At 42.1% G+C, this 27,845-nt stretch overlaps 1 protein-coding gene across 1 annotated transcript; it reads right to left on the bottom strand.

Annotated features, from left to right (window-relative positions):
- On the bottom strand, positions 1–27,561 carry slc39a10 (solute carrier family 39 member 10). Its single transcript, XM_029459838.1, has 10 exons — positions 27,536–27,561; positions 14,135–15,410; positions 12,976–13,153; positions 5,168–5,343; positions 3,909–4,073; positions 3,663–3,771; positions 2,846–3,154; positions 2,442–2,522; positions 303–493; positions 1–161 (listed from the first exon to the last, which is right to left on the bottom strand). Coding segments are annotated over exons 1-10 (2,640 nt in total). The 5' UTR covers positions 27,538–27,561; the 3' UTR covers positions 1–8.
- Between the last annotated feature and the right edge of the window lie 284 nt (positions 27,562–27,845).

Here is a 27,845-nt window from a genome sequence, read left to right as displayed (position 1 = left end):
TAAAAAGACTAAAAGCCAAAATTGAAAACGATGCGGTCCTCGAAGATAGCGATGAGCAGCATGATGCCGAACCCGGTCAGCAAGCCCAGGTTCTGCAGGATAAAGTGTCCCAGCTGGCAGCGCTTGTGGTCCTCGCTGTCCCCGTGCAGCATTTCTGGCAGCTGTGAAAGAGACAAAGTTGGTGTCAGAAAGTGACATTCTGGGATTAGCATTGCAGATCAGAGAAGAGCGCTGACTGCCCGTGCGGGGGAGTGGAGACGGTGAAAGTTAAACCGGACAATTATCACTCTGGGGCAACTTACCATATCCACCAGCGCCACGTACAGGAACATGCCAGCCGTGATGGCGAAGATCCAGCTGGTTACACTGTGTGTGTACTGGCCCACAGCCGTGCCAATCACCATGCCAACGTAGGCCATGAGGGCAGACAGCAGATTGTAGAAGATGGCCTGCTTCACCGACATCCCCGCTTTCAGCAGCACCGCAAAGTCGCCTGTCAGCCAGGAGAGACGCACCCATTTAAACAACATTAAAGCAATTCCCACGCATCCGTATCCCAACATGCATCACTTTGACTTCTGATTCAGTTCGTTCAAGTTGTTTATGAAAGTAACAGAAAGTGTAATGCTGCAGCAGTGACTCCAATGTTTTGTTTACGCTCTGCAGAGTGACGTGCACTTTGATGCGCGTGAACCCCTCTGTGGATAGCTCGGCATTCGTCACGCTGCAATTCACTTTACTCGCTCCATCCTCCTTCAGTGATGAGGTGAACTCGCTAAAAGCAAACTCCCTCCGTACATCTGCCTCCGCTATCCGTCTTCCAGCAGGTGGAAAACAAACCAGGAGCTGCTCTTTCCACAAAATATGTCTTTAACTCCCTTCTGATACACTTATGATTACACATGCACGCCGTAGCCTCTCTACCCTCTTCAATCATTGCCGGGCCGAATGTAGGAAGAGGCCCAAGTCTCAGCGGAAACGCCCTGGATTTCGGGGAGAGAGATGAATACTGAGAAGGGGGTGGCCTACATTTCCTGCGCCGTGTAACAAGCGGCCTCTTTTCCTTGCTAATTATCCTCAATGAATATATTACCACTGTGCACTCAGCCATCAATCAAACCCAGAGGAAAAAAGGGGGAGAAGTTAAAGAGAGACATACACCTCACTTCAATGGCCCTTTTTTTTGTACTCGTTTCCTGCCTCCCCGGTTCCAATCTGTCCGACAGTCAGACACGCCCGCCGCCACCTCATCTTCCGCAATTAACACACCCATCACTGCCAATTAGCTTCACTCCGGGTGGTTAAAGAACTCTCATAATCATCATCTTTGCCATCCAGCTGCCTGGCGGGGGACGGCTTTTGTGTTCAGGAGGAGCCGAGAAGTGCACTTGTCAAACCACTGGTTTGTCTGACAAGTGGCCCTACGGGGCGGAGGCTTCAGGCGAGACGTGTGCGGCACTCGACCATCTGGAAACTTCAGTATGACGGAGTCAAAATAGAGACAAAAATGTTGGGCCGGAAGCTCAAGCTCTTCTGTACTGAAGCCTCAGACACAGCCAGAGACTGCACTGATACACATTACCCTATGCACCTGCAGCGTTAGTTAAAGCCAAATGTGTCTCACCCCCCCTTTTCTCAACAGAGATGCTTTCAACAGAGGCGAGGTTTTCCTCTAATTTGCCCATAAACACAACAACACCAGTCGGACAGGATGCTGCTAGTCAACACAAGGAGGAGCAGGCAGACAAACGCAGGCTATTATTCACTGGCTCACACTCGTAATTGACACGGCTCTATTCATCAAGCACACAAACGAGGCATGGCGACTGCACCGCCATGAGACACGTCATTAGTACTGATCAGCTGTGGATGGTCCCTATTTTCAGGGTTTTTTTCACCCCGCTCTCGCTGCTGTAAAACAAACAGGCAGAGGGGAGGTATAAAAATAAATAAAAAACACCACTCGGAACAAAAATGTTCACTGTTGCTGAGTCAAAGTAAATCAAATGTAGCCTCGGGAAAACAGATCTGAATGCAAATGAAGGCACCGGCAGCTGTACCGTCTTTGAGGCTGACTGTATTGAACAATGTGTGCCAGGCACGGTACATCATCTTCACTGACAGACAGTGACAAGCCATTTCACTGCTGTCAGACAAAAGACATTCATCGGGAAAAGGTACATTTTTCTGGAGTAAGGGGAAGAGTGATGATATTTGACACCACTTGTGTTTTTTTAACAAGTTCCAGGGGAGCGAGGGGCGTGACGTTTCAGTCCAAGAAAGAAAAAAAGAGGCGTTTTGCATGGTGCAGTGATTTAGACACTGGATGTCATTATGTGAGCTAACTGAACACCAAAGTGTGCAGTTTCTGGCGTGTAATGGGAAAATTAATTGTTTCGTTGAGTTTTTTTTGACACTTTCTCTTTTTGCACGCTACTTACCGAGTTCATGAGGTAATTCGTGGCAGAAAACAGCCACTGACGTACTGATGCCTCCTGTCAGGTTTGCACTGAATGCTGCGCCTGTGGAGACAAAAAGGTCAGGAAATGTTAGGAGGGGAAATACACGTGTTCGCTTTTGTGCTGAGAGTTGAGAAGATTGGAACCACTCACTGTACACTAAATGTGATGATGAGTCAATTAGCTTAGCATAACGACTGGGAACAGGTGGACACAGCTAGCCTTGCCCCACCAAAAATAACATACCACCCCATAACACCACAACGCTTCGGAATAATTCCAGTAAATGAAATAAATAAAACAAAATACAGTTTTGTCAAACATCTGCTAGTGGAGTAACACAGGAGTGGACCCTGCAGATAAAACACAGAAGCAGATCCTCTTACCTATAGCCAGGCCGTCACTGAAGTTATGCATGCCGTCGCCCATGATGACCATCCACGCGATGCTGGCTATCCCAGCGTCCTTCATCTCCTGGTCAGAGTGGCAGTTCCCGCCATGGGAGTGGCCGTGGCCGTGCGAGTGACCCTGCTGCTTGGCCTTGCCTCCGTTCTCCTTGGTGGGTGACTGGTGGTCTGGTTGGGGGTTTGTCGGTGCCAGTGGCGTCTTGTTGGTGGGGGAGTCGGGCGTCTGGAGCTCTGTGAGCTGCGTGTCGTTGTGACCGTTGTCACAGGAGATGGCGGTGCCGTCAGGGTCTGAGGAGAGGAGATGTTACACAAAGTGCTGTGGGCCAGAGTCCTGCATCGGATCGCGTACCCCAAAAATATATACATGTATAAATGAACGTGTGTGTGTGTCCGAGTGAAGAGGAAATAAATGCAGACCGGCAGCTAGTGAGAACACAAATAAGTTTGTTTGTTTGAGAGAAATCACAAATCAAAATTATTGTCCCGCAGTTGAACATCTAAATCCGCTCATGTTATCAAGCAGAAGCAGCCTCCGGGGCTTTTTCATTTGTGAAAGCACGGCACGTAATGTGCTCACATCCCGGCATCCAGCGCAGACAGTGAAAGAGACTTTTCCTCAGCTGGATTTGTGATTGAAGAACGTTAATAAAAAGCTAAATAAAACACTTTGCAGCGTGTACCTCGGGTAGGGGGACTTATAGTGACGGGTCGGCTCTGGGTTTGACTCGGTTTCAGAACTGGACCTGTGCAGGACTCTGCCGTTAGCGGTTGAACAGCATGACTGAACACTGCTTACCTTCACTGAGAGGCTTCAGGTGCAGCCACTCTGCATCCGAGCGCCGATTTAATTTGTGATCTGACAACTTCCTGCCAATCTTGCCCTCCTCAATTGCCTTCTTCATGCGCTGTGAGCAGAGACACACTTTTATAATTATCCACGGAAATTCAACACGAGACCAAACTGAAGGCAAATAGCAGACAGACGCTGCTTGTGAGTGTTCAGCCGAGTCCATCGTCTGCAGCCGGGTCATGTTTATCTTACCCTGTGGTCTTTGTAGTGCTTAAACATGCCGATGCAGTGTTCAATGATGAAGAGGAGATAGATGCCGGCCAGCGCCGTGAGACCTTTCCACACTCCATCAAATTTTGTTACCAGGTCAGTGTCGTCGCTCGTCGCCGGCTCGCCGTGGTCATGCTGCCCTTGAGACTGTAGACGGGAAGAGGAACAGAGGACGACTGAGAGAAGGAGGGTCACACATTCATCACTACGTAGATTTCATTTCCAAGAGTCACACACATCTAATCCCCGACGCCTCTTACTGTTGAGAGGAAGGAGGCTGGACAAAAACGTTGCTCTTGTTCTTACATCTAAGAACAAATGTCATACATAAATGTTAAAGCTTGGTCTCAGCTCCAAAAGCAAGTTGCACCGGTCAGTTAGGAGTGACCAGCAGCTATGATAAGCAGGAAAACAATTACAAGTTTGCACATTGCGTGAATTCAGGAGAGTTTAAAGACAATGAAACTAAACTAAATACAAAAACCTGCCAGAAACCTTTTGAAGGAAATCTTTTAGTTTTAGGTTTCCCCTGTTTGATTGACAGGACAGAGAAGTAAACATTCTTTATTTAACCAGGTAAAGGTCTCATGGAGTTTAACATCTCCTTTTCAAGTGTGACCTGGCTAAGAGCCCATCTTAAAGTCATTACATGTGTATGAATAATATATCAAACAGCAAATCTGATATTGTAATCATGACATGCATGAAGCTGTGATGAGCCCCGACAGGTCGCCTCTGCTGGCCGGCTATTGGCCGTTAGAGTGCATGAGAAGGCATTTTGGATTCAATTGCAGTCTTTAATTTACGAGTTGGCACTGATGAACCTTAAGACTTTAGCTTCTTTATTCAAAGTCTTACTTTTTATTTAAAAACAACTGTTTTGACTTATAATTTAAGTTTCGGGCCATTTTAAGTGTGAAGTTGTTTAGTCAACGTGTACATGTGAGTATAAATGCATGAGTCCATGTGTGTATGTAGATAAATGTATACATTTTATATTTTTATGTACAATCATGTACAGATACATTTAAAACAAATAATTCTTCATGTAAATTCTTCTTCTATTCTGTTAACTGTGAGCATGATACTACTAAACTCAAACTAGTTATCCTAAATGTATTGATACCATCCATCCTCATGGGTACAGGAGCATTTCATGGTGTAAAAGACTCTGCTGCTCTGCACAAAGGCCGTTACTCCCTGTACACACGCTGCGTTCTGGCCGTGTGCGGCGTACTCACGTGGGGCAGCAGATGAAGGAGAGCGTCGCCGCTGAGCGTGCCCACTGCCAGCGCCACCAGGAAGGTGAGCAGGAACTTGAAGCAGGATTGTTTGAGGATGGGTACGAGCACCACGCCCAGCAGAGACAGCAGGCTGATGATGGTGATGGACACAAAACCCCACAGCCACACCCACACTGGAGGAAGAGACAGACGGGGAGACGGATGTAAGACAATGTATCAGGAGCCCAGAGGTTCCAATGTGTTGTACTTTGACTCTTTAATTGGGAAAACGCATTTAAAAAAGTGACGAACAGCCTCAGCTTCACCATCATTTAACTGCTGGCTTAAGATATGTTTACCCATCGTGTTCCCATGTGAAGGAAACCCTCCTCCAGTGTCCTTGTGATGACACATGATGCCGAAAGCAAGAAATGTGAAGTGACATTTCAGCAGAATTCTACTCTCCCCATTCTTTATTCAAGGCCACAGACGTGAAGCAGAAGAGAAAAGAGTCAGGAAGGTACACTATCATTTAAACTGTCAGTCCGCCTGCCAGCCCAGGACAACGTTTCAAAACATGAGCGAGTGCGAAATACTTCACGACTCTTTTGTCACAGAGGACAAAATGTTTAATGTCGTATGAAATTCAATGCCACACCAAAGCCGGTGGTGTGTTTGCTAAAGTGGCGCTGAGTCCCTCATTGCTGACATTCAGCTACAGGACTATTGACTAGAACAGCGTGTGCATGTAATGCACATCTTACAGACGATTGACTTCAGTGAGGCCTTTCAGGAGATTCTGTAGATCTAGTGTTGAAGGTTAGGCTGGACCAAATACAGTTGTTACATTCAAAGCTTCTATTAAAGGTTTTTCAATTAAGCTTCGAATGTCTGTCGTCATATTTAGTGACAGGGGTCGGGAACCTTTTTGGCATGGAGAGCCATAAAAGCCAAATATTTTTAAATGTATTTCCTTGAGAGCCATATATTTAATAAAATTGAGTTTTAAGTATATCACGTCTCCGAGTACTAAAAGCGGCATCAGTGTTTCCCCTACCATCGTCTGTAGCGACAACGAGCAGACTGATTTTTGACCGCAGTGGAAATTTTACTTTTGAAAGATTAAATGCCAAAAAATCCTACGCAGCCGCCACTGGATGCTACAGATGCAGAACACTAATAATATTAGTGTAGCTTAATCTTTACCTGCTACTTTGCAGAAACACTGGCTTTAAAACACAATGAGTAGAATTCAAAAAGAAAACAACAGAAAGTTGATTTAGAATTCAAATATTTAGTTTATTACGGTCGTAACTTATACAACTCAAAAGAAACATATAAAAAATATGAAATAAACGATAATAAGTCTTTACTTTTGAAATGGTGACGAACCAAAGCAAGTTTATACTCACCGAAGAAGGTGTTGCTGAAGCCTTAGCTTATTACACCCAAACTTTCAATTGTATTTTTTGTGCAATTCTCATTAAATGTATAGACTGTAAATGTAATCACAAGTAAACAATATGTATATTATACATTACAAAATAACAGCCAATATATTTTGTCCCAGCTGGTCAGCATATTCCAAACTATTGGACACTGATGGAGCTTAATTAATCCAAACGAATCAACGCTGCCATCCAGCCAGAGGGAGGAAGTGACAGCAGAAACATCACGCTGGCAGACGCACTTCCTCTCCTCAACTAAATCGGCCCCAGGTGGTGTCGCTTGTGAAGAGATGATCTGAAACATGTCTTACGCCTGACAGAGCGGTCTTTAGAGAGACTTAATCAAGCTGTTACTGTCCCCATTACCCAGCTGTAGGATTCAAAAATATTACAAAAAAAACATCCGAACAGGAGGCTGGAGTTCCTCCTGGGGGAAATATCTCATCTGAAGAGGACGGCCCTGATGCTGATTACAGCCACTTGTCATTAGCTTTGGGGAAGCTTGCTACTCAAACCCCGACGCTCAACGTAGGTTTACTTGTAAAAAATACGGGAGGCATTTGGTGTTTTGATGAGGGTGTGCATCGCTCCAAAAATCTCCCATAACTGTGAAGGCCATAGCTTACTGTCCGACTCGTATAATGTCCATATTCATAAAACCATTCAGGGAGCCCCGTGTCCTGTATGGAAGCATCCACATTAGTTTGGTTTCTCCACTCATTTATTCAGGATGTTCCCGTCACTTGTATCTATGTTGCATTTAGTTTCTGGTGAAGGAGTCTGGGGCCACGACAGACCCTGACTATGCATCAAGTGACAGCTTTTTAAGAGCAACATTCAAGCACTTTCAAGGTACCTAAACAAGAATGTCCAAACTCTCAAAGCCTTTATCATCACATCTAAATTGTTACTATAAATGCAATTGCAAAAAAATAAGTTTACAGAATTCCTTTATATCCACAGCAATCAATGTATGCTGTCACTTTGTTGTTTTACCAGCTGTTCATATTTACTTTGATTGTTTTGATCAGGATTATTTCATGCTTAGCTAGCTCTGGTCCGCTCCGCGTCTGGTGAGAGACGCCAGCAGTGTTTGTGTAGATGAAACACCAGATTATGTTGAAAATCCCATTCATTCAAATTCAAGTTCATTCTTTACCGTAAAAACGTAACGGTAAGCATTTTCAAAACTTTCAAGACTTTGTACAAACCCCGTCTGTGTTACGGACGCCCACTGAGAACCACTCACTCGGGACTCTTTCAGCGGTTTCAATTTAAAGCATGAACTATAATATTTCAACACGACCGACCGCTTTCTCAAGCTCCATTTATGTGTACCTGCAGAACCGGGCAAGCATGCACACATGCACAAAACACTCAAATTACATATCCATGCTGAGTATTCATGTAGATTATATTTGCAGTATTGTCTGACATTTATTAAGGTTGGATATATACATTCGTAAACACTGAGTAACAGGTGGCTCACAGTGTGTAGTGTTAGAGAGCCGGTTAATAGAACGGTTAAATGTTGGAGACCACATCTTGATAACAATAATGTCACAGCATTTTTGCTATTACATGTCCTTTTTTTCCCTTCCCTCATTTGCTGAAAGCCTTGTTTTCTTTCCTTCATGAGTTCATGAGTAGAGCGGTGGACCACACCCACCAGTGTAACGTGTGCAGCAGCAGTTAACCACGGTACGTATTGTGGAGAGAACCTCATCATTAGTAAGGACACACTGGACACGCTGAAGTCGTTTCCTCGTCATACTGTATATGAAAATGTCTTTAACAACCTTCACTTTCTTCTTCTATTCCCGCCGACTTCAATGTGCCTTACAACAGTAAAAGTTGCCGTGGTTGACTGCTTTCTTATTTGTGGCATCGAGCGGAACTGCGTGTAACCCTGAGAGGCGACTGTACATCACCTTCACACTTGCACAGCTCATCTACTTCTCTATCTCATTACCCTTATGCAGCGGTGGTTTTGTGTGTAGACGTGAAGGTGTGCGGGGGGGAGGGGGGTTGCGACAGGGCGGTGATAAGGGAACAGAAGAGAGGAGAAGGAGACCCACTGGTCTTTGTCTTCTCTCCAATTACGCATCTCCTGTGAGCCATGGCTGAGAATAATGGCCCAGGGTGTCGCTTAGGTTCTCCTAATTGGCACAGTGCAAAAAAACAGAGGGGAGTGGGGAACGGAGAGGAACCAACTGCAAATTTTCCGAGCTCCCCCATGGATGCCGACAGGAGGTAAACGAGAGGCAGCTCCGCAGCGCGTGGCGATGCCTATGGTTGACTCTTCGAGCACAATAGCAGACAATCTAGCGGCTCTAGTTTTCCACTAATGAGGAGCCAGTCCTGGCCTTTTGACTTGTTCGTGCTGCGTGCCTCGTCGTCATTACCATTGTTATGACTCTTTTCAGCACATGTGATACAGGTGTCTCCGGAGGGGAGCATGTGTTTAATAATTAAAGATTTAAGAGGGCGTAAAGTTTGGGAATTCGTCCAATCTCACGGTTGAACCTAAGTACCCGCTGCTTTGACAGAGTCCTGAAGGGTTCACAAAAACCTTTGCAGCTTCAATATTTTTTTTGTCATAAAAGTGCTACTTTCTACCTCTCATTAAAAAATAAATTGGGTTGTGCAAGAACATCTTGTGACCCCAGACTTGCCATGTTGTTTACAGTGACAGCTCCCAAACGTTGTGCCTGTTTTTTGCATGACGTAAATAAAAACTAAAATCCAATTATAATAAAGAACGTGAGAACAAATGTACCAGGTGTAAATGCAGTGTGGTCAGATTGATTATCATACAGTGTTCACAAAGCATTTTCATTTCCAGGTGGTCATGTATTCCTAGAGATTTAATACACAGACAGAGCCATAACACTTAAATCCTAAGAAAGAGCGGCCTCTTCTATGGTTCGGTGCAGAAACTGTGATTCCTTGTTTGACTTGAGCTTTTATGGCTTTATGACCTTTATTTCACAAACCTGTAACTTATTAACTTTAAAACACTGTGATTTTATACTTTGCATTCTCATAAACTGAGAAACAGTGAAAGGTCCCAGAGAACATGGCTTTGCACCTTCATTCTTTTAAAGCTGATCTTTCAGCCTCTTGCTCAGTCGCTGGGATTTCGAAGACAAACTGAACGACGAGAGATCAGATGTCAGATATTAAAACTATTTTTGTGTGATGTCATACATATAATAGGACACCTCGATTGCTGCCATGGCAACTATAATTATTAATAACAAGGGTCCACAAAGTGCTGCAGTCGTGGTTAGTCAATGATCCGGATTCAGAGAGTATTACATGATGAGCAGGATGTGATATGGCAAACACCACATTTGCCTATTCACTCAAAACATTAACGTGAATCTGGCCCGAGAAGCACATTCCTGGCAGACCACAGCTCCGTTAACCCTTGTGCCTCACTTCGATCATTTTGCTTGTGTTAATGCATATGGCATACATTTTTGGCAAGGAGTGGGGGGTTTGTTTCTCTTCAAAATTTTGGAAGTGTAAACTCGTAAAATAAACTGTGTGTCCAAAATACAGACACTCAAAATGTCCCCATTGAAATCATCATTTTTGATTCCACTGCCATCGAAGCATACAATCATGCTCTCTTTTTTAACAGGCTTTGGATAGAGAGCAATATATACTTTAAGATGTTCCACCAGAATCAGCTATTCTTTCTCTTGTTTGCCCAGTGGGCCAAAATATTTCCAGGTTTCCTCCACAAAAATAAAAATGCATCAAAATCAATGTTGTTGCTAAATCACTGACAAATGTCCCGAGTATTTAGTCTTTAGTATTCAAAAATATAATTACATTTGTCTTTTCTTTCATAAAAAATATGAATTAAAAAAACGGAATATTAGAAGATTGAACTTAGTGAAAGTAGGAAATAATATTAATATATATAATAACTTTATTGCAGATCTTTTGACACGGACATTTTTGTAATCTAAAGGACATCAGAGTTGTTTTACAGTGAGGCACGAGGGTTTAATATATTCACTCCTGCTGATGGCCATTAGTCATGCATGTGCTCACTGGGACTTGTGATTGACCGAAAGAATTAATCAAGTCATGATTATGCTAAATACTTGCTGCATCCACAACCACATCTTAAAAATAGCCAACATAGTTTCCCTGCTCGTGATATGGTTGATACAGTAACTAGCACAATCACTCTAATAAAAGTGGCGGCTATAAAAGGGTTAAGGGGTGATTCACAGTCCAGAGTCGTGCTGGTGTTTTTCCATGATACATCCAACTGCAACTCTCAGAAGTGTGCAGATATGATTAAGAAGCAGACAAACTGAGGGTTTTGAGAAACTTTTCCGAGAACAAATAAACGTTAAACAATTGGTGATTGTGCCGAGTCTGTGGTGGTGTCGTTTCATACTTGGCAAAGTGTTATCAAGACCAAAGAGCACGGTTAACAACAAACATGAAAAACACCTCTTTTATTACGAGGTTTAGTGCGACTGTAAAACTCAAAAGCTAATTCTCTAACCAACATTTCCCTTCTGCCTGCTGCCTTACATCAAAGCCGTTAGACATTATGCTTTCTTTATCTGCTTAAAGTTAATTAAGTCAGTGTTGTAGAAATACAAGAGGCTTGAGATGTGTCAGCAACAACCTACTCATCGAGTCTGTGAGCTCTGAAAGAAGGAAAAATTCAATATCCTGTGTGTTAAAAAAAGAAAACTAATGTCAGTGTTCAATGTACGCTGTGGTGAGCGTTCACTGCTGCTCTGGATGGCAGAAAATGAGAGAAGAAACTGCCCGATCAAAGTACTGAAAATGAGAAAGGATTGGGCAAACAATAGCTGGGATACTCAGGGGATTCCTGGTTCACTTCAAATATTATCATAAAATATGTCTCGGTTATTTCAATAAACATTTCTATTATGCAGGTCTGCCACTCCTCCCCTCGAGAGGAGCTCCAGGTTATTTATCCTGATAGCATCACATTATGAACCTAATGGTTTACAGTGATGTCCCCGTGGTTTCCTGCTAAACAGCTGATCAGATTTACAGCAGACTTCTTTTTCACTCTCATAGACACAATTCTTAACACATGCTAATCTAACATTAAATGTTTTGTAAACTAATCCATTATTTCATTCCACCTTCAGGCTTGTTTTTTCTTTTTGAGGCAAAGTCACAGTTTGGGGCTCGCTCAGTCAGGATGATGTCACTGTATTATCGGGTTCTGACTAAAATATCGGGGAGAAGATCGCATGATTTTCTAAGGCTGTACCAAATAGTTCAAAACTTCATTCATAACATTGACATTCAAATTCAAATTCAACATTTGAATGCTGTGCGGTCTTTTACACGTCTATTCATTCTGTTTAAACCAGGGGTGGGGAACCTCCGGCCATTTGATCCGGCCCTCGAGGTAATTCATAAACTAGAAAAACAAATAAGAAAATCTAGACCGTTCAAGACTGTTTTTTCTGGCCACGGTCAGGGTCCTTGAACACAACACAAGCAGAACATGTCATCACGTGGTCACGTCATGTCAAAAAACTTAAATATTAAACGAGACTGTCGTTTTGTCTATTTTGACTGTCTATTTAATTATTGTGTACTGCCTTTTTACTTCATATGTTCTTTTGTTGTGACAAGATACATTTCCCCGTTGTGGGACTAATAAAGGATTGCTGATAAAACAGAAAGTTGCTTTTTTACATTTAGCATAAAAGAAAGGTGAAATGAATGGGCGGTCTCTTAAAACCTTTGCAGAGGTTATGAGATCAATAATTAGTACGGCCCTCCAAGGATGACCCAGTATTTCTGCACAGTTGCTGATAAAGATGACGCTACACTAATATCAATAGTATTATACTATTACGAGAATTAGTGTGGAGGATTGTACGGTTTTTCATAAAATATGACATCCAGAGCTTCGTTCGAAAACCTCGAAAGAAGCTTCAAATGTGAAAAAGTGAGATTCGGTACAGCCCGTATCATTTTAAAGACTGAACACCAACAATATTTAATCATTACATGTGTGTTGCTTTGAAATCTCCCATACCTCAGGATGTTGTTCAGCAATAACAGAGCTTTCAAATCTAAACTAATGGCAGCCCGGCTACACAATTGTTGCTTTTACAGTGAAAGAATAACTACATTGGGCTTTAAACATCACAGGAAAACGGTGTTGCTGAGGAAACGTGGACTGATGTTTGAAGGCTGTTAATGCAATTTATTTGTAGTTTTATGCAGAACCGTGTCAGGGATCCTATCAGTGTTGAGGTCGACACATGCTGAAATGATTGTTTCTTTCTTTCTACATCACTGTGTTTTTCAGTTACATTGGACTGGATCAATAAGATACTCGGCTCTTACCAGAACTGACGGGCTCCAAGGCTTCCTGCTCCACATCCATATGGTGGTAATGGCGGATGCAGACACGTCTATCTATCTGGTAGAGCAGGGCGGGACACAGGTAGGTGAACTGGCTGGGGGAGATGAGCGATTCAGGATTCAGGCCGTAGTAGGTGAGGAGCTGAGTCAGGTTCAAACACTGGGAGCAGAATGAGATAGTAAAGAAACAAGTAACAACTGAAATAATTCAACACAATTTGTCAACACTGATATAAAAACCAATAAGCTCCAGGCAAAATGTAGCCTTTGACTATGAAATACTCACTTCTGTCAACTTGAAAGGTGGCTGTAAAAGCAAAGTATTTGAGCTAATGCATGGCTGTGGGCTGACAACCTTTAGTGTTAATTCCATTACAACAGCCTTTAAAAAGCTATTTTCTATTAAACCCAATACATTAAACAAAAACATTTTTAAAGTCAGTAGTAGAAACAAGAAATAATCAATATTTCTATTTCACAATTCTGTGTAAAAACAAAAGCGCACTGACAAAAAAAGACAAACCCCAGTACCTGTGGCAGTACCTGTGGCTGTCCCAGGACTGTACAAAGTTCTTTCAATCATTTTATCGGGCCGAATGAAATGATTGGCCTACCTGCGCACATTCTTCCTGTGCACTTATTAAGCGTCACCGGAGTCTTCCACAAGCTGCTAGCTTGACAGCTGCTGTATAAATGTAATAGTTCACCATTTTGAGAAGTATACCTATTCTCTTTCTGAGGGTTTTAAAATGCATTTCAAATATTAAGACTATGTACAAAATATACGCGCAGACGGTAGAGAAATGGCGGCCACCGGTGAAAATATTTCCGGTAACGCATCAACTTGAGTGAAAACAGCATCGATCGGTGGCCACAAAAGTTAATTCACCACACTGGACGTGTTGTTGCGTTCTTCACACCTTTTGGATTTCAATGTGTCAGAGACAAAGGCAGCACCACTGGCTGTGCTCTGCTCAGGTCATCAACAGGACACCACACATCTAAAACACATTTCAGATGTTTCTCCTATATCAGATAATCATTTCTATGAATCTATTTCATATTTGACACACAAGCTCTTGAAGTGGAGTTTCTGTTGTGTCAAAGCTAACATCAGTCAGTGAGTTCAAACAAGTCCTACCTCCTCGTGCTGGTGAGACAATCCTTCTGGGTGGCCAGACATTCCAGGGACTGGCAAAGCGGAGGTGGCAGGCCCTCCTGGTGCTTCTCTCTTGTCTTTATGAGAATGGCTGTGACTGTGATCGTGATCATGTTGATGGTCATGGTCATGGTCATGGTCATCAGACTGCGGCGTGAGAGAAGGGGTTTTGTTTCGCCCTCGCTGTCCTCTGACCCTGGCTGGCTTTCTCTGCTTCTTGGTCGAACTTTCTGTGTAGGCGGGAGAGGTCTGTGGCACCTGAGGAGCTGGAGACGGCTCCGGCTGGGCAGAGGGCAGCTGCTCCTGGCTGAGGGGAGGAACGCCTGTGCCCGTCTGCACTTTGGGGACATGGTTGTGATCGTGGTTGTGATTGGCGTGGTCATGATCGGCGTGGTCACGATCGGCGTGGCCTTGATTGCTGTGCTCGCCATGGTCGTGATCTCTGTGCTCATGATCCCCGTGTTCATGATCCCCGTGTGGTTGGGAAGACGCGTCCTTGTGGCTAGAGTGCACCTGTACCTGCTCATGTTTGTGCTCATTGTCATGTGCGGGATCATGGTTGTGGACACGGCCATGTGTGTCCTTCACATGTCCATCAGAATGTTTATGGTCACTATCCTCTGTGATGGTGTGATCATGAGTATGTTCTGCATCATGATTGTGGTCATGTCCTGTAGGTGCACCAGCAGCTGGACTGGCAGCAGTGGTCTGAGTGCACTTTGTGGGATTCTTTTCCGTGGGTGGATGGTGGGGGCTGGGCTTGTGGTGTGGATGACCGTGCCCGTGACCCTGGCCTTCATTGGTGGATACATGCGAGTGATGCCCCTCCATCATATCCACCAGGTCGAGGTGAGCCACGTGGTCATGGCCTAGCTCCTCGTGATCCGTGTCTACCACCTTTACTTCACCCAGACCCAAGCTGAAAAGCAAACTCTGAAATCCCTGGAAATCGAGCCGGTCTTTCTGGCCGTAGTGCCTGAACAGCTGCTGGATGTAGAAGCGCTGCTCCTCCTCTAGAGTGGGCACTTGAGGACTCTTGGACACCGGAGACAAAGTGGCTCCTCTCACGTACGGCGCTTCGGAAATCTGCAGGTCGCTGTGGACGTGGTCGTGGTCGGCGTGGGGATGTCCACCGCGCTGATGGTTGTGCCCTTCTCCATGGCAAGTGGTTACACTGATGGAAGAGGAAGGTGAGCACACACAGGAAACAGAACTTGGTGTGCACGTGGACTCGCATTGTCCCCGTACTTCTGGTCCCCTGCCAAAACAGAAAAGTAACAGTATCAGAATTGTAATCAGTAAAAACAGCTTAAAATAATTCCAAAATGACCTTTTGTACATCAATTACTCGCACCGCGTTACCTTGAATTCTTGAAGTAAACATTGTTTTTCCTCACATGCCTCCACGGTGACCGAAGAATTCTTAAATACGTGAATGGGGCCACATCTAACAACAGCAAAGCTATATCAAAACATCCGTTTATAAACTCTCACACAACTCCTGCAGTATAATCAAAGTCTGTACCAATCATATGCTCACTACTTCATAAAACACATGCATTGTTCAATTCATCAAGAATTTTCTCCGTTTTGGATTCTTTGTTCACTGTGGAGGCATGTGAGAAAAACACATTTTTCTTCAAGAACTCAAGGTAACACGGGGTGAGTAATTGATATACAAAAGGTCATTTTGTAGGTGAAGTATTGCTTTAAGCTACCAAGTCATTCAGACTGTGTGACTGGTGAGTTTATGTTCCTGACTAGTGCTAAATGAGAATCTCAAAAATTGTGTTTTGGGGCCTAAAAAAGATTTACGTGTCACAGTCACATTCTGAGCAGCTGCATCCTGCTTTGTATCTCATAACCTAGTTTTAAGTCGCAAACAGACCATTGTGATCTGTAGCTTTGTATCCCGTTTGTCATTTGTATCAGGTGTGTAAGAAAAGTGAAATGTCTATTTTGTCATTAGATTGCTCAAGGAAGAAAAAAAGTCTTTGTGTTTATTATTTTCTTAGAATTACTTACAACATAATAAAATCACCTCAAAGAGATTTCACTTTCACAACAATAATGGTGAATTACGTACTGACCCCTACACCGTAAAAAAAAGTAGTAGCTTTGTATGGAAACACTGTAAAAGAACAATGATTGTTGGGAACAGGAAGGACTGATATCAGATGAATAAATCCTGATGTCTTTAAATCAGTGATCAATAAAAAGCCTGATAGGAGCTTCCCTTCTAATGATGCACTGACACTCAACAGGATCAACAAACAAATAGAATCATTAAAAAGTACATACAAAAATGAAGTATAATAAGCCTGCAGACCATACATTAATACTACACTCAAACAGCCTAAGCTGCTACCTTTATCTTAGAATAACAGATCTAATAAGTGAATCAGGCAGCCTTCTGGAGCACAGTAAACTCTCTACTGAGGATTGTGTAACAAATTGCTTGTTTTCCACCTCTCTAAAAAGCCTCAAGCAGCGATATCATTCCAGTCAAATGATCCTCATAAGGTCTGTGTGAAGCCAGACCACCCACGGGTGGCTGATGCTTGAGGGGTGAGGGTGGTGGAGGAGTAGTAAAGAGATGGTCACATGAGGAATACCACTGGATATCACAACACACACACACACACACGCACACCTCTGGCAGCCAGCTTGTTAGTAAAGTTTACTGAATTTAGAGCATGCTCATCTTGAGGGAATGGATGTGTGTTGTTCAGACTACAGATACTGGGCTAAATGTAAAAAAAAATAAAGAGGACGATAGATCCTCCTCACAGTTGTGAAGGCTAGTAACAAAATGCACTCTGTAGGCGTGTGGGAGCGACACTAAAACAAAAATCACAATACATCTACATTGATTTCATTCTGGATACCCACAGGAAGTCAAAGATCACTTAAATAATGTTACACAAGAGCGTCATTTTAAAACACAGCATATTGGAGATAGACTTACAGTGGGGCTTAGTTTCTTGGTAAAGTGTGAAAAAAGCAACAATCTAAAATGATTCATACAACAAAAATATTTTAATAAAGTATTTGTCACACTTAAATCTTTTACAGAGAATACAATTCAAAACGATTTGGCTTGGCTAATGACAAAGCCATTGTTTATTCTTCAAAGCCTTGATCATCGAGCAGACGACATCAAGAGCTTATCAGCTAATGACTATTAGCCCGATATGGACTTCCTTCTCCCCATATAACAAGATCAAGAACTTGTGTAAAAGCAGTGGTTATTATTAACATTTTTCTTTTTTGATTAATCCTGTAACTGAAATTTCTGCACAAACTCCTGTTATAAAACACCCAAATTACAACTTTTGCGCTTCTGATGTTTGACTCATCCAGGTGATAAACTGCGTGGTGCAATTAGATCATAAACATATCAAGCCCTTTTTAAAACCACAGCAAATAAAATGACTCATTCCTTTAAAGTTACCTTTTAGAATTGTGGAAGTGCGGCTACTTACCACTGAGTGATCTTGAATTGGGTGGAGTGTGAAATTAAGTTTGGCTGAGGAGTGAATGATGCCGCTCTGACTCAGGGCTGCAGACGTTAAGTGTGGTTACAAGCCTACTTCACGGCTGTCAACGAGACAGTGTTTATAAACATGAGGCAGCAGTGACCTATGAACCTCGCAGCGGATAGGTTGGGGCTAAAAGCAGGACCTATTTCTAAGAGCACACCCTCTTAAGCAGTAACAGAGGCTGCTTGTGTTTTCCTGATTAGACTCTTTGTTGTGCTTGGCCTTTAGGGGAAAACAAGAGCAAGTCTATTTAATATGAGATTGTAATCAAGTGTTACAGAACCCACAATCTATAACGTTAGCATTACAAATAACAAAGGGTAAACAGAAAATGTTTTCTCTGAATTGAGAAACTTTTTTCCTTAAAATAAATGTTTTAATTTCCCATTAAAGAGATCTTAATGCAGGAAACAGCTTATTACATAACTGATTCGCTGAGCTGTTGGTGATGTAATCAATATTTGTTGAAGCACAACAGGACAAGTGAATAATCCTATCATTGTAACTGTGACAGTCAGCCGAATACGTTTCCTCTTGCTTGGCCCCCAGTTCTGATGCTGCTCTTTAAAATATTAAAGAGGATAGACTATTGTTACTTCAAGTATATTCTACATATACTGTAAGACAAAAAGTTCTCGGACGCTAGGGCTGCAACGATTAGTTGAATTATGGATTGGCAGATAGATAGAAAAAAAATTGCCAACTATTTTGATAATTGATTAATTGTTTAAGTAATTTTTAATACAAACATTTATTTTGCTTTTCTGCTTTATATGATATTAAACTGAACATGTTTGGGGTTTGGACGGACAAAACAAGACATTTAAAGACATCGCCTTGAACATTTTTCACTATTTTCTCACATTTTATAGGCCAAGGACCTGTGGCTCATGTGATTCAGTTATTTCCTGCCACTACCACATCCTCCTCCTGCACATTCTCATGGAGGGTTCACCATATAAAAAGCTCACTGTTTATGTAAAAAAAAAAAAAAACACCACCTGATTGACAAGTTGCTACAACGCCGACCTGTCAATCTGGATAGAGGCGTAGCCATGCATATCCCTCCAGCTCCACCCTCTCGTACAAATCACTTCTGGTTCCAAAAAAACCATATGGCGACAGCCAAAAGGCCAAACTCAGGGCTTCAAAGCGTGACATTGATTACGTCCACTTCTTATATACAGTTAGCAGGCCCCATGAAGGAAGCCTTAATATACCTTTGATTGAACACGTTTTGACATATCACAGTAGAAGAATTCCAGGTGTAAATATAAACATGGATGATGGCTAAATTCTGTTTAGTTGCTTCAGTGAATCACTTTCACACTGTTCTTTTCAAGTGTCCCAGTAAAAAAAAAAGACAGATTCCTCACTAACGTTATCAGTAACACCTGTGTTTTTCCCACTATGACAAGTCAAAATGTCTGTTGTGAAAAAGTCTGTTGGAAACCACAAAGTGCAAACATGACAATATGCAGACAAACGGGTGCATTCAATAACCAATTAAGGAAACAGTGCAAATGGCTTCTCCTTTATTCTCTCTATCCCTTCCTTCCTTCCTCCCTCTCCTCTCTCCCTCCATCTCCCCTCCATCTCCCCTCTCTCTCTCCTCAACTTTAGCCCTTAAGCCGTTTCATATGATTCTCACGTGAAATGCCATCATATGGCAAATAGTTCCAGTCAGTCTGCATATTGTGAAGACAGGGAACAACTTGCAATGCGTGAGAATCAAGAATCAATTCAAATTCATTCGAGTTTAGTTTACGAAGTGTGTTTGCTAGTCTTAGTAGTTTCAGTCTTTCAGAAAGGTTTAGTTTTAGTTTGTTTTTGTTAGGGCCTGGTATAATGTCTCAGAAGTATGTAGCTACATATACATACAGAATACATGGTTGTAGAACTACAGTGGTCCCCAACCACAGAAAGATTGAATAAAAATATATTTTATTTTGAAAAATCACCAGATACATCCATCTGTGCGTCTGTGTCTCTTGACACATGTCAAGACCATAGGTCAAGACGCTCATCTCAATCATGTGATACTTTACTTAAAACATTAAGCCCACAAGCAACAATGAGTGGAAAACAAACATCTTTCAAGAACTTTTTTGGAAAAGGGAAAAGACCCAATGAGGAGACATTTAAAAGACAACATCAGGAGTCCTACTTAAAATACGTGTTTATCGCTACAGGTGATTCTGATGCGCCGCTCTGCATAATACACAGGCTCGCACATGAGGCAACGAAGCCTTCAGAACTGCTTCGCCGGCACCCAGAATTATAAGACAAGCCCTTGGAGTTTTTTTGAAAGAAAAAAACATAAACAAGAAGGACAGAAGCAATTACTGATGGTCACCACATCAACACATGCAAGTTCACTGAGCGTGTCATACTTAGTGACTAACTGTGTCGCTAAGAGAAGAAACCTTTTACTATTGGTGAAGAATTGATACCCCTATATTGGACCGGCTCATTGCAGAGACACAAGCTCAGGGCTCCCACTACTTCAGCGTAATGGCGAGTTTTTTATGCACTTTATATTTGTTTTTATGCCGGTTGTATAATTTTATTCCGTCATATTTATCTCCTCCGTCATATTTATCAAGAGTGCATTTTAGCCGTTCTCCAGCATCAGCATGACGTGAACCAGATGGCACTTTTCCAGCTCCGTTGTCCAGACGCTCTGATACGTTTTGTATAAGTGATACGCTATCAATAGGTTTGACATACGTATAATAATTTGTTATGTATTCATTATGCATACGTCAGCTACAACACCTCTGTGGAAAAGGTGGACGTATTTGGACTTTGAGCTACTTTTCATATACGGCAGCATGTTTCTGCCCTATGGAACTGTGTGACAGGGCCGCATGTCTTTCTTTATCCTTCTTTCTAAATGTATTCTCGAGTTAGAGGACAAATATATACAAACATGTCATGTGAAGGGTTTCAAGGCCCGAGGTGCGCAGATGTTAGCTGCCACATGGACCCAACACCCAGCAGATGGTCTGTGGGAATCTTAAGAGGACCACGGTCTGCTTTTGTATGTTTCATGAAAATCAGGAAAGACACAGATGAGAGATGAGATGAGTTTCCAACAGTAGTGAGGCTCAGTGACACGTTACCAACGTTGGCAGACAGAAAGTGAAATCATTTCTTAGCTCAACTGTCCACAACAAGCGCAACAAGCAAGTATACACCTCATATTTAAGTGATTTTGTAATTACATGGTCAACCAACCACTGCTGCTGCTGCTGCATAACACTTACAGAAAAGAAAACAGCGATCAAGGTAATTTTGACACGTCAAGCCACCAATCCTCTGATCAAGGACAGCTATTATGTGGAGTATCAAGTACCAGGCAAATGCAGAAAGCCAACCTGATAACAGCACTCATGAATGCGAAGTAGGGCTGCAGCTTTCGATTATTTAGTAATTCAGTATTCTACCGATTATTCCATCGATTAATTGGGGGAAAAAAGACTTTTGATTTGATTTATAAAAGAGCAAAAGTCAATAAGTTTCCTTTTTAGAAAACCTACATTTTTATAGCTTAAATTGCGTACAAAAAGAATAAACTAAACCCATTTAGTGCATTTAAGTACCATATTACATTCTGGGTTTCAAGGCTGAGAAAAAAAAAAAATGCAGAAACCTTTTACAGAAAATGTTATCCTCTTACTTTGTTAATGTCGTCTATCGTGGTTGTTTATTCAAGTTTCTCAACAGAAAATACAAGTTTACAGTTGAACACATTGTGATAATGTTATAATTTATCTAAATTGAAAAACTTTCAGCCCTAATACGAAGATAAGACAAGCCCAACCTTTCCAAGTCAAACAAACCTCCAGTTTATCCAAAGCCTTAAAGAAAACAAAGATGACACACCCTGCGAATACTTAGCATCCCACTGTGGGATGAAAACAGGCCTGTTCAAATAAAAGCAATGTCAACAAGCCACAACTTCTCTGAACATCTTACTGAGTCAAACAGCGACGACAAATTCCCCAAAAATATTTAGGTTTTATATGCTGCAGAGATGAATCGATGAATTTAGTGGTCAACTATTTAAATATTCATAAACCATTTTGTTAAAAGATCAGTTAATATTAATCTTCAAGAAAGAAAAAGTAAAAATTCTGAGTCCAGTTTATTAAACATGAATACTTTCTGGTTTCTCTACTCCTCTGTGACAGTAAACTGAATATCTTTGAGTTGGGGACAAAACAAGACACTTGAGGACGTCATTGTGGGCTTTGGGACACCGCTATCGATATTTTTTTACTATTTTCTGACATTTTATAGACCAAATACATATCCGATTAATCGTTAAAATAATCCAGTTTAATCGAGAATGAAAACATTCTTTAGCCATACTGTATACAGTCCTGAATTCCTAGGGTGGAATCAAGGAGCGGCAACGCAAAACAGCCCGGGCTGAGGCTCTTTCGCCTAGAAGCATGTTCTTCATAGTGTACAAAAGTCTAAAAGACTGCAAGGCTAGACTACACACAGACAAGTAAACAGAACAATCAGCTGAGGAGTCACACATGTCAAAGAAATAAAACCTGGGCAAAACACGGAGCGATGCCTACCTCTGGTCACAAACAAGCCAAAAAAGAACAGGAGCTCACGCCACACCAATACAAATCGTTCACGCCAGCACTAACATAAGTAACAGGTTGAATGATTTGAGGCTTTTGAGTGCAGTGACTTAACTAATTTGTACAGGGAGGAGGGGAGGCACAGGGAGGGAATGTGTGTGTGTGTGTGTGTGTGTGTGTGTGTGTGTGTGTGTGTGTGTGTGTGTGTGTTAGCAGTCAGGGAGCTGTGTCAGGGATCAACCCCATGATCAGCTACTCATGGTGTATGTGTACGTGTGTGTGTATAAGTGTACTATTGGTACGACAGTCTGCCCATTTCCCTATTTTGCCTTGATGTAAATCAGCAATTCTACATTTGTAAAGACATATCAAAATGCCTGACCACCTTGTTTATTGGGACAGTGGATGTAAAACCATCCTTGCTACGTTTGCAGAAAGATTTTAAAAGGACAGTTCTACCCAGAATCAAAAATACACATTTTCACTCTTACCTGCAGTGCTATTTATCAATCTAGATTGATAGATATACACCCACCAACCGTATCACCGCGCAGCAGGAAGTGTTCAACTACTCATGGACGAGAGGCTTGTGCTCACTTGTTGGTTGGTAGAAAGAAAATAGTTCCTACATGAAACTGCTCACAACAAGGTCTGTGGATTATCTTGAGTAATAAAGACAAAGACATTGATTTTGAGCTTTTCAAATGTGTTTTTGTCTCTTTGAGCACCACAAGCCGAGCCATCTAGATCCATTACATTTGAGAGAGGGCAGACATCTCTACGCCCGAGATATCCAACACTCGGCAACTCACACAAAAACAATCTAGATTGGTAAATATCACTACAGGTAAGAGGAAAAGTATGTATTTTTGATTTTGGGGTGAACTGTCTCTTTAAATTAATCCCACTTTATGACAGCACTGATTTGGTCTGACCCATGCATCATCCTATAGGCTTAGCCTGACATACAGAACAGGTTATGGCTTTAACAATGGTGGGAACAATATATTTGTACACTAAACTGAAGCCTAATAAACAGCAGACTGTGCTAAAGCTGAAAGTTGCTGGCTGAGGTTAGAACGGCATTGGTTAACAAAGGTTAGCTAGCATGACTCAAAACTGCCCTGTCTGCATAAAATAGTTTATCCTTAACAGCAGGAGTGTGGGAGTGATGTTACATGTGCAGCATATTGTAAACACTGTGAGCTCAACTAAAACAAGGCCAGGCCCATGTTTACTCAATTTATTATAAGAACCCTGCACCTGGCAGCAACAGTGACTTTCATCGAGGGTTTGTACTGTGAGGCAACAAGGTAAGGTTGAATAAAAATACATCCAAAAGTTTAACAACCTCCCGTGCTTATAAATGTGTTTGGCTTTTAAGGGTAGATACAACTTATCTCTAATCCAGAACTGATTTAAAATGGCCCTTTTATCTGTAAACCCCTGTGGACAGTGGCATGGAACCATGAGACAAATGTATGCAAAGAAACGATTTAGCTCAACAAAAGATGTAGTTAATGACCATGTTGAATGAGACCCGTACACTCTCAGGCTTTCAGGGTGTTGCGCTTCTTTCTACACATTTTCCATCACAATTGTCCCTATTTTTTAATCACAGTAACTATGTATTTTGAGGCTAGGTTTGTAGTGCACGCCTGATATGGTGTTATCTTGTGACAATCTGAGTATAATGACACAGAAACAAAACTCAACTGACAACATGAGGATCAGGCGATAGATGGTAATATCAGCAGACATATTGCCAAAGGCATGTACGAAAAGAATCATCCAATTTTAGGATGATTTTGTGTTTGTTTAATAACATTAACATTTAAATTAGGAGGTCATTGGGAGTTGAATTTAGCATCACTATAGCTCAGTATAAAGCCTTTCTATGGAGGCTTTGACCTCAGTGGACCTGAAGCAACAGACAACTCAAGGAACCTTGGACTGCATACTATCCCGTTTTAACAACAACTCTATGCCAGGGCATCACCGGTGCAATCCCGAGTTCACTGTGTCTGCTTTCTTTGTATCTCAGACACGATAATCCAAAAAATAAGCAGCAAGCTATGAACCAAGCCATGGTTTTCTGTCCACATACAGTAAGCCTACTTTAGATATTTAGTAGGCAGCGCCAAGACCAAAAACACAATTTCAGCAACAGCTGTGACAGTTATATGATGTGAAGAGACATAAAGTTGGTTGCATTGTAATAAACTCATGAGGTCCCGCCTGTAAGGGTTAGCCGAGCCTCAACTCTCTTTTCCATCTGAACTGCAGGCCTACTTGTTGGGATGTAAACCTAACAAACTTTGGATGCTGTTCACTACCTTACAAAGGTAACAGTTATTCATATACCACTGTAAGAGTTTTAAAATACACAATGACACACTAGGAACGCTCTACACAATATCCTAAAGCTATACTTTCAAGCCGTATTCTGCAATCATAAAGCGGTACTGGTATGTTGTAAATAAGATTCGGTAACACAGCTCAACATTTAAAGGCCAATTTACTAGTCATGTTTACTACTGCTCAGCCTGTGGAAACAGTTGTATAATGTCTTCTGTGGCTCTGGAGGAGCTCTGTCAAGTCTGAAAAATAACCCTGATGATGGCCCCTGGACCCACATCATGCGTGTTTACAGAGAAGTCAAAACATAAAAAGGTGTTCAACATTATTTGTGACCTGCATTATTCATCCACTTGGCACATATGGAGTCACAGATAACATACAATGCACAAATCAATTTAAATTGCTATAGAGAATTCACATGTCAACATTGAAGCTTAACGCGTTTTATCAGACCAAACCTTCTCTAATCCTGAGGGCACAACATTTCTTTGTCCCCTTTATTTGACTGGGGCTAACCAGAGTTAACACCATGCTGTACCACACTGAAACTGTACAGTTGCGCCAACAACAAATACAAAGCTGCTCTCCTTGCTTTATTAAATCATTTAGGTTAATTGTACTTTTTAACCAGTGCAGCTGTTATTTGGAGTTATGCTAGTTGTCTAATGTTTTGATTACCTCTTCCATTATAACTGATAGGATAAGATGCACATTGACATTATACCATAATAGATACAGCTTGTAAACTGAAGTAAGCAATCCATTACTTTAGCTAGGCCAGGCCAGAAACAAAACTATTGAATTTTTTGAATAGTCTATAGTTTTACATTCAAAAAAGGTTATACTCCAGTAACAGGAGCTCACTGTGTACGCCACTATCTGTATACTGGAGACAACTTGTTGCACATGTCTGCATATCATTTCTCCAAATTTTACAGTTCATATAAATCATTAATTAAGGATGATATGAGGACATTTTAGAGCATTAAAAAATCCCTTAAAAACAAGGAAACATAGTATCTCTGATCACATCCTTAACAAATCTGTCAAATGTCAACATATACATGTAATATTGCAGTGTAGTGTAATGGACTAGTTTAGGCTTTAGCGTGTACGGGTCAAGGCCGCAAATTTGGACTTTTTCTTCTGAATCTTGCCTTTGCAGAGGACTCCAGAGAGTCAAAATACTTTTCAAGAAGTCGGAGTTGTATTGTTGTTCGCTTTAGACGCCATTGTTGATTTGTTTTTCATCCAAAATGGCGTTGCACCTATAGGTAGTGTGCAAACACGTGACAAAACTGTGTGACGTATGCGTGCGACGCCATGTTGGTTGGAAAACAAGTCAACAATGGCGTCTAAAGCGAACAACTACAAGCAATACAACGCCGACTTCTTCAAAGTATTGTGACTCTCTGGAGTCCTCTGCAAAGGCAAGATTCAGAGAAAAAGTCCAAATTTGCGGCCGTGACCCGTACACGCTAAAGCCGTCAGATTATATTGAGGATTTAGATTCATTACCGCCGATTGAATATCCGGATATTGTGAACTACCTTGTGCTACAAACGTTGTGGGCAACCAACGCACAAATGGCATACAAGAGCTTAGATGCTTATAATTTCTTTGTTTCTGGCTGGGTTGGTAGTCTTCTTACCAAACCAGTGAAAGATGACAGGGTGCTCGTCCATGCCCGTGTAAATCAATCTCAAAGAGCTTGAGATACACCGCTCAAGCCGTGGTTTGTGAGTGAGAAGAGCGGCGAATGTTACATCATAAAGCTTTGCCGCTTCTCCCAGTGACGAGAAGTAAGGTCTTACAGTGTTTGGGTACATCATAAGCACAAATGTTTAACGTAAACATTGAAAACATATCTTTAGCATGAGCTCTTACCAGATATAAAGTGGACGCCACACACACGGGTGAATTGTGCTTTTTTTTCTGTTAAATCCTTACAATTTATGTTGCTAAACCACAGCTTACGGCATTCGGTAGCCGCAGTCTTGGTTGTGTATTCCAACCAACATGGCTGACTTCCGGGTTGGGACGTAAGCGTGACATCACATGCACACGATCTATATCAGGAATTTATTGGCTACATTTGTAATGTATTTATGGCCAATACATGTGCTTAAAACCTGTTATGTTGCATGCCCAATGCTCTCACATCATCGCTATAGTGTCACTCAGCAAATATTTAATCATCCAGACTTTAAGCACTTAAACTTTGTTTATACTGATAAATACTGCCACGATATATGCATTGAATGTTTGTGAGGAGGGACAGGAAGCCTTAAATGTAAAATTAATACATAACCAACAGCATTCACAAGACACAGGGTGTGTCCGCCCAATAAGGTATGTGGAAAAGCACTTTAACGCAATTCCTAAAGCAACTCAGTCACATAAGTTTGCCCTGCTTTAAGACCATAGCAGCCACGCTTTAATGAAGCACAGCAGCGATACCGCCCATCAGTTATCAGTCTGGTCAACGGTGGGGGCTTGAACGCTGCACGTGGTGCGCATAATGCAACACCGAGCACCACACTTCCTCGTCATTGAAACGTGCCTACTGAAAAAGCAGCGTTTAAACTGACCAAATGATTAAATCCCCAGCACACAATTAGTCGCTAATATACAAAAGCGACCCCCCGGAAGCTGTCCGATGTATGGAAGTTCAAAGCCAGCCCGTTGGTTTTGTGAGTCGCCCCTTTTGGACAGGCTAACGCTAACGCTAGCCCCGGGAGGAAGGCAACACTTCAACCAGCTAACGTTAGCTAGCAAGACGACTCACTGGAAATGAGCTCACAGCATACAAAGAGCAACGATAACACATGCTGCCTGACACTCCGTAATACATGTTCACAATAGTGTTTCATTACATCGACACGTTGTGGCAAACGCTGCCCGGGTCCATGTTGTGGGAGTGAATGACAACAAATGGGTTTTTTATATAGTTACCTCACTCGAGTGCCGTGTGCATCTCCTCTCCGCTCGGTACCAAAAAAAAAGAGTCTGGTGTACGTCAACGCACTAAAGGCCGGGCATTCACCAACGTCTCTTACGGACTTCCCGTAGAGTCTGGGCAGGGGCGGACCAGCCGTCTGCGCTATCTGCGTAGTGCATTGAAGAAAGCACTGACGCTTCTTTCCGCCATATTTGTGTGGGCTATATGACTGGCTGAGGAAAGTA

Source organism: Cottoperca gobio, chromosome 21 (assembly GCF_900634415.1).
Source record: "Cottoperca gobio chromosome 21, fCotGob3.1, whole genome shotgun sequence".
Classification (NCBI taxonomy): domain Eukaryota; kingdom Metazoa; phylum Chordata; class Actinopteri; order Perciformes; family Bovichtidae; genus Cottoperca; species Cottoperca gobio.
This window is presented reverse-complemented; position numbering and strand designations above follow the sequence as displayed.